Source organism: Amblyomma maculatum, chromosome 1 (genome assembly GCF_055883805.1).
Source record: "Amblyomma maculatum isolate TAMU_Amacu chromosome 1, ASM5588380v1, whole genome shotgun sequence".
NCBI lineage: Eukaryota > Metazoa > Arthropoda > Arachnida > Ixodida > Ixodidae > Amblyomma > Amblyomma maculatum.
The window spans coordinates 354,981,438-354,989,884 of NC_139344.1; the positions used below are offsets into that span (position 1 = coordinate 354,981,438).

The window sequence follows — 8,447 nt, forward strand, 5'->3', positions numbered from 1 at the left end:
TGCTTTAAAATAAATTATTATGCTTAATTCCAGCCACCCCTCTTTTTTGTACTGCAATTTCTATTAAATCTCTTGATTGCTTTTCTTCGCACTCTGTCCCATTTATTATAATTTCTCTTGGTTTAAATGCGACTGTAGCTCGTTTCTCATTTCTGCGCCTACCGACACCAGGACGCGTTGAAAACGGAACAAAGCAGTGTACCACTGGTGATACTTCTCGTATGCTTGTAGTAGGAGTACTGCCAATAACTGGGACGTTTACACAGTTAAAAGTATTGTAAATGGCTTGGTCGCATTGGTTTAGACTGTTAGCTGTCCCCTCACTACCTCAACAGTCCTATCAGCACTCACCCGTCTTTCTCTCCTATTTTTTTTTTTTTTTTTTTTTTTTTGTGAAAGCAGTGATGAAATTACTAAGGATGTAGGCCTTGGTGAAGGACACAGTGCTGTTAAAGTCGCTGCACTTATTTCGAGATGCAGTGAACGTTACTGAAAAATAAAAAGGTGATTTTACATTGAGCAAGGTCATCTGCACCAAAACATCAGTAGGCAAGCTTCAGTAGGAAAGGGAAGTAGCGGAGTTTAAGGCGTAAACAGCATTATCAGGCGAAGCGATTTGCACAACATAAAGAAAACGGCAGAAAAAGACACAAGTGTACAAAATAGAATGCGGAGTATGCGAAGTCCAACAGTATTTATGACGAATTGAGGTTGGGAGGCTGGAGAGAACATTGTGATATAACCAGCGACATGCCATTCTGATCAATAAATTTATCTCGCATGGAAGTATTCGTAGACTAATGTCACGGGAGCAGCGGCGAACAGCGCACAGAAGCATCCGCCTCTCGCTGGTTTTCCTTGAAGAAGTAATGCACACAGCCATACACGACGAAGAATAAGAGGCAGGGCCATTCACGGCGCTGACTGAGCGTACGGGGAACGCGGCAAGAGGAGCTGCCACAGATTGTTGGCTTCTGCCGGTGCAGCATCTGCTAGAGCGGGCGAAACTCTGCCCCAGGTGTGAGAGACGAACCTCGCGGGAGGGAGAGCTCATACCTGCCCCCAACAGGCGCTGCGTTCCGCAATCACCTCCTCCTTCTCGAACCAAAGTGCTCGGGGTGGGAAGGAGAGAACGATCACTCGCTCTCGCAACCCACAGGCGAACCGGTTTCTGATTTCTTTGTGGCGGCATTCCTGAGCAGCTACAAGATGGACGTCGGCGGTGTACAGGAAGCCAGGTCGACGCCGTCGTAACGCTCCTTTCCATTGGCCCCAGCCAGCACCGAGGTCTCGTCCTGGCCAATGGCGGACCGCGTTACGCAGGTCGAGCAACTCTCGACAGGGGAAGAGGGGGGATTCCTCGCTTGCCCCGCTGCGCGCTCCCCCGCCGCGAGCGGTACCACGCAGCGGTCACGAAGGCGCCTCAGCGAGCAACGCTGTCGCTCGACGAGGAAGCCCAGAAGGGTCGTCGTCGGTCGTCGCCGGTCTACAGTATCCGCGAGTGCATGGTGTGATCTCTTCCATACGTCGGATCTTCTCGCAGGATTACCGCACACAACGGCGAGTTCCGCCGCGGAAGACTGGAGTAAGAGCACGTCGTCGATCAGTGTCCTCCATGGATTATCGAGGCGTACTTGTGAGTGCGTGTCCGCCGTCGTGACGCTTGTGCCGCAAGGCATTTCAGCGTTGACCACACGCCGAAGGCGTTTCCGGAACGATGTCCAACAGCTCAACGACACCGATCTGCCGCTGCCGAGTGCTCTATCTGGGCTCAGCCGTCCCGCACATCACCAAGGACGGTCTTCAGGGCATCCAGGAGCCTCTGCGCGAGCTCTATCCTGAGCAGGGCCCGCTGTCTGCTCGAGGCATTGACTCCTGGCTCAGCGTGTGGAGCAACGGTCTCCTTTTAGAGAACGTGGATGAGTCCCTGCGGCAGCATGTGCGGTTTTTTCCTATCGAGACACTGCACTATTGCGCCGCCGTGCGCTACGTCGTGGTGCCGGGATCAAGCGGCACAGAACGCGTGGAGAAGTTTCTGCCACTGGACAGCCCCTTCGCGAGGCATGCGGGGCCGCAACAGCCGCCGCTATTTGCTTGCATCCTGAGGAGGACGACGGGAATCAAGGTATTGGAATGTCACGCATTCATATGTAAGAAGGAGGCGGCGGCTAACGCTCTCGTACGTTGTTGCTTCCACGCGTACGCCGACTGCACGTACGCCAAGCAATTGGAAGAAAACCCATACGCACTGGATGGGCCCCCGCGGCGAGCTCAGTCAGTGGTCGGTCTGGACACGGTACAAAAAGTTGAGGCGTGGCGCCACCAGCAGTCGGAGCCCTCCACCAGCAACGGAGTGTCACATGCAAACGGTGGCTCCATTCTTCTTGACGACGATACTGAAGACGACGAAGGAAACTACAAGGTCTGGACCGGACCGGCACCAAGGGAGCTCGTGTACATGGATACCAGTGGAACGCTGCGCAGTGTCCAGTCGACAGCAGCTACGCAATCCAGGTCTCGACCTCGGCAGCTGACCATCCCTTCTCGGCCACCGCCTCCTCCGCTGCCGCCACTTCCGCCTCCCAGCTCTAGTAAGGCGAACGGCCACAAGGAGCAGCCCAAGTCTAAGAAAAAGTCAAAGTCCAAGTCCTCTAATTCGTCTCCTCAGCAGCCGCCGCTGCCAATGCCTCCTCCTCACCTTAACGGCTACAGCGTCATATCAGGTTACAGCGGCAACCATCCACCGCCACCCATGATGATCCACTCTGAGCGAATGCGCAGGCCTCCCGAGCGGCCCATGCTGTACAGCGCCGAGGAGCCGTCCTACGTCCCCGCGGTGCGAGCACTGAGCCCAACTGCCTCCTACCAGCCAGGCATGTTCCCACACGAGCAGTACTTCATGCAGAACTACAGCACGGCTCCCCGACCTCACGGGGGAAAGCACAGGGGTGGCGAGCACCCACCGCCCTCTAAGCCCGGCAAGGAGCACAGGCGCAGCAATGGCCACCACGAAGAGGGTGCTGCAGTGGACGGTGACTCTCCTTTTAACACGGGTATCTACCGCAGAAAGGGCCACCTTAACGAGCGGGCTTTCTCCTACTCTATTCGACAGGAGCATCGTTCGAGGTCCAACAGCCTCGCCAACCTCCATTTTCTTAATGGCGGTCCTGAAGGCGACGGCGATCCCGGACCTTCCGGTATGGACAAGAAGGACAGGGAACTCGCGCAGCTTGTCGGCGACCTCAACTTGAGGGACAACGGTGGCTACGCTGGTCCGTCCCACAGGCCCGTCACTCCGGACACAAACTTTACGCGAAAGAAGGCCTCGTCCAAGAACTACGCCTGGTGAAACGACGAAGCGGGAGGTGATGGTGTTGCAGTGCTAATGGCCAAGACCAAGCAGCACCTGCCTGCGTTCTTCTACCTTTGAAGGACAATCCGGTGCAGTCACCTTTTGATCGACACGAATCCTGCTGTGCTCCAGTACTACCGGAATAGATGCCGTGCCAAGCGATCGCTCGGTACTTGTGTGCGAAGTGCCACTGTGTCCTCAAGCGTGTGTTTTTGTTGGTTTGTTGTGTTATTGCGTGGCGTAAATGACAAAGTGGCAACGACACCTTGTACACGCACAGCTCTTGCCTGGATTCGGATATACATCTTCCCCGTACCCCATGCTACTTCTGGTGCCCGAAGGATTACTATTCACAGCCGTGCTCCAACCTGCGGAACTGCACTCTGAGGTCACTGATATGCTACCCTGCTGTTGTTGCAGGAGTCGGGATTATACGCGTGTGCTGTGTTTTAACCACAACATTCAGCGTGGCCCGAGCTATACTACGCCTTTTTTTTTTTACTTAGGTACGTGTGCGAAAGAAATGCGGGTTTGCTTCAAGACAGCATGCATATTGAATACTGAGGAACACTTCGTGGAACCTTGTTATGTTGTAACAGTAAGATGTCTGAGTGCAAGCATAGCTGGCAAACTGACCAAGTTTCTAATCGTGTGTGGCTGCTCTGTGGTGCATGAAAAATAACCTTGTAAGATATAAAAAAAAATTACTTATGCACTAGACTGGGCACATTTTATGACACGTCATGCATTGAGGCAGTGAAGTGATTCAGGGAAGCTTAGGCATGTCTGTTTGCCTGGAACTCATTTCTTGCAAAAGGAGGCGCTTATTGTCCTTTAGTTATTGAAACTTCGAACAACGAACTCTGAGGCAGCATGTTTAAGGGCACTGATTACCTGCGATCTTATCAACGAGGCAGTTCTTATAGCATCTTCGTCTCCACTCTCTCCAAAGCAAACGGAATATGAACAGTAGAAGGAGGTCAAAGAAAGCTCATAAAACCGTCATTGTACTAAAGATGTTGTTGAGTACGGCGGCTATGCTCCACACTTTTTTCACCGATCTTAAGTTAGAGTTGAAAACAGCACTAGAAGATTGCGTAATTAGCTGAAAAGTGCTGTCACTTTGTATGATTTATCTTCAATAATGATTCGGCTTTCCCTTTCATTCTTGAAACAGGTTTCAAGAGGGCACTGCATGCGGTATCTATGATTACGTTTGGGCCAGGCCTTACCCTCTCATGCCCGAAAGCCTACCATAGAAATTCTCTTAGATATCTATCATTGACGAGTCAGACAGATGTGCACCTATGAACAAGCTTTGACAGAATTATCCGATGCACTTTGTGTAGATTGCAGAGCCAATAATCCTTGGATCCGTAATTCCGAACCAGTGTAAGGTCATTACCCTTCTCCGATGGCATCGCAGTGCATCTTTAAGAGTACAAGATTAATTATCCCCAATTCTTGACCTTTGGTTGAAAACTTGACTAGAAAAGCTTTTTGTTTATGCCTGTTTAGAGTTGGTATTGCTTGACGGAGCACGCCTCAAGTAAAATAGCTTTGGTCTCTTATATTCTGATGGCGTAAGCCGGGGAGCATGGTGCTCAGTCGTGTTTCCAGAAATGCAACTCCTGTTCTTATTTCTTAAAGCTTGGGTAGAAATAGTCAGTGAGCAAATAAGATTCGTGCTTGAACCGCTACTTGAGACACATAGCATCTTTTTTTCGCTGTGGCCTTCCTCAAGAGTTGATTTAATTCAAGCAGATGCTGAGCAGCAGTCTCTTATGTTTCTGCGATGATAGTTTTCTTCCAATGCAGCTGGTGTCGGAATGCAGCTTCGGGAGGCATCACGTCGCATCGCCCACTCTGTGTTTCAGTGAAGGAAATAGCGCGCCATTGATTGCCGCGAGCAGTTTTTGTGAAATTAGTACCAAACATCCTGGGTGCGAAGTGTAGTTAAATGAACAACATGCGAAATATCGCGGCTTCTTCTCGTTTACTGCAAGCTATGAACGAACGGCATGCAGCATGCGCCAAATAACAGCCAGTGAGCAGTTTTTCCTGGCCATCATTGCAAGAACTCATTTCGGCCTTAGGTATTCTTCACGCAACCGGCCTTTCAGCCAAGCTAAAAATTCATCTCAAATCACTGTCAAGACAAGATGCCTCCGCCGCATGCTTTTTACTTTACTTATGAGAGAACGATTGTCGAACGTTCACATACTTCCCCCGAGCAACTGCGATGCAACAATGCCAAGACTTTTCGCGGTCGACGCCAAAAACTGTGTTTGCGATTATTCTTTAAGCTTGACTGTAGTAGCTTAAGATATACGACAGAAATCTTTACACGAAGTTCACGCCAAAAACTCGAGGTCGTTGTCTATTTTATTGGTTTAGTAGACTGCCTTTCCAGCTTGAAGAGGTGCAGTCTCTATCGCGAGGTAAAGGGAAACCGCAGCGGTCTTGGGTATCGATGAGCTTAAAGGGGTCGAAAGTTAAAGACACCTAGTTAGTCATGGGAAATATTCTGGCGCTAGCATTTTAAACAATGGTGTAGTCGAAGATTAAAACTGCGACGGATTTCACGCTTCTCCTAAGAGCATAGCGCGGGTGATGGTCTTATTATGACGTCATTATAGTAACGATAAACTTCCCGCATAGAAACGCTTGCTTTGAAGGAGTAAGAACAAATCTAAAAGCAAAGTTTTGAAGCGTTGTTTGGCGGTATCCGATGGCGAAGCGCAGGCTGCGGACGAAGGCAGTAAAATTAAGAAATACTACCGTCCGTGACGTATCCACCAAACTTGTGCGTACAGCTGCCCAAATCTATAACTGGTGTGCGTGAAGGCCGCATTTTCCGTGATTCTGAGCGCTACAGAGGAGTGAACCTGCTAAATGTTGAAATATTGACCTTCCGGCAAGTTTTATCCGCCCTAAGGCACAGCAGCCCAGAAAATGCGGCTGACACGCATTTCAGTTAAAGATTTGGGCGGCTGTACGTCTTTGATAGTGCGAGTTGCACTTGTTACAGCTCTTATGGCTGCCTGTGTAAGCTGAACGAACAACGCAAGCGTTGGTCATTCAACGAGAAACATGGCTTCCGATATTGGGCGCGAGTTCAGAATAGTTCGGTTGTATTAGTAGCAAGCATTATGGTGACGTAAGCGTACACGTTATAGTCTTTTATGGCGATGCAGCCAAGTCTCTAAATCGAAGGCACGGCTTTACTGCGAACAACGAAACAGCTCAGCAATGGAATAACGGAATACTACATTGTCGGAGGTTGCATATATCTATTTGGTCGCACGTCTGAGTATCACCTTTTCCTGGACAAGTCAGAAAAAGCTTCCTGAACATATTCATAACGTTAATCATCAGTTCCATGTCCTAATTGCTGAAGAGCTTGCTGTCATAGTCTCTTTTTAATAACACTTTTTTTTTCATTACGCACCTGGCTCTACGCCAGAAAAGCAACAGACAATTACTGAGAGGAGTTGTGCACACCCGTTAGGAGCACCAGGGGCTATGCGCTACGACGATCATAGGGATTATTTTGTAATTTCAGTTCTTAAAAAAGAGCCAAGGTATTGGTGCTTTTTGCCTTGTCATTACGAGAAAAAACTAGCATTGAAAATGAGATTGTTGTAATAAACACGCTCTTAAATTGCCGGTATAGGTGCGCGGTAATTTCACGCAAACTGCTTTCAGAAGGACGTTCAGTCGTCGTATTAGGTACAGATTGGTGTTGGAAACTATCATGTCAGGCTCTGGTTCCGAGGTTACTCAACGCTCTCACTTTTTGCTGAAAGGCTACAGGTGGTCGTAATGAAAGAAGAACGTACAAAGGTCTCTTTTAAAACCTGCACCTTCCAGGGACGTTTTCCGCCTTCTTCTTGAAGTGTGTTTCATTTTCTTAGTGGCCATCTTGGCGGAGACATTTTCTGCTGCCAATGGAGGTCGAAATCAAGGTCATTAGGTGAGGCACATCTAATTATGGGATAAAATTTTTGCACAGATGTTAAACGGGTTGATGCGATTGCGAACCGACTAACTTGCGAACCGACTGAACATGCCATGGTTTACCTCGAGAAAAATTTATGCTGCACGTTTTTTTCTGCTGCTTCCTTCTTTCAGTAGATAGTACTAATGATTGCCTGGTTGGCTGCGTTGAGCTACTACTGATTTACGCAGTTCAGTAGTGGTCGGTTCTAAATTGCCAAGCATTTCGAAAAAGGAAAAGAAAGCTTGCACCTGAGGTGCCGCGGACGTGTCTTGTGCAGTCTAGTCTAGACCTCTTGCGGTTCTGTTCTTTCTGGAGTCACTACAGATGTAATTTTACCTTCAAAGTATCGAAATGCACTAGTTCTACACAGCACACAATAGTTTCCTGTGAAAAATATTAGTTATTGACAGGCCCCCTTTTCTGTTGTATCTCATACAATCTTTTTGCACAGGGATCACCATTTTTCTCACTGAAATAATTTTTGCATTTTTCGTGAACACCCATGGACAAAGAAAAATTTCTTCTGCCTTCAATTTGTGACGTGTCTTGGAGTTTTTGAGTCAATGAACTTGAAAGACGAAGTTTGTAACGAGGAAGGGTATGAATGACTAAAGTTTAGTTACATACGTGTTGTTCAAGGTGTTCAGGAGTGACGCTAAAGAAAAGTGCGCAGCGCATTCAACATTGTCCTCAAGAGAGCGTGTTAAAAAGAACTTAAATCAATGCTGAGCGCGCGCGAAGAGCGGCCCTTCTGTCTGCTCTCGTTGTTGTGTTGGTCGTGCATCCACTTGTACAGCTCGAGCGAGGCGTCTCCGGCGAGATGATGTCCTGCTCTGTTGTTATGCCGAAATAAAACGGACAGTTCCTGGTCAAAATGAAATGAAGTGGTGAAATTTCCTAATTTATCATTATTTCTATTTCTTCGCTGCCCAATGTGCACCTTGTTTTAGAAAAAAGGCCCTCCCAATTAATTGACGTTGCTGTGGAAGATGATACTGTGCACTATAGAGTCTTGCTGGTAAGTCCCTGTTTTATTATGCAGGACAAGAGTGGACAGGCACTCTTGTAAGAACACTACGTTTTCTACACGTG

General features: G+C 48.5%; 1 protein-coding gene across 1 annotated transcript; it reads left to right on the top strand.

Annotated features, from left to right (window-relative positions):
* Nucleotides 1–1,134: 1,134 nt before the first annotated feature.
* LOC146207854 (uncharacterized) lies at nt 1,135–8,224 on the top strand. Its single transcript, XM_084591043.1, has one exon. The coding sequence runs from the start codon at nt 1,718–1,720 to the stop codon at nt 3,347–3,349; it is 1,632 nt and encodes a 543-aa protein (XP_084447169.1). The 5' UTR covers nt 1,135–1,717; the 3' UTR covers nt 3,350–8,224.
* The last annotated feature ends 223 nt before the right edge of the window (nt 8,225–8,447 follow it).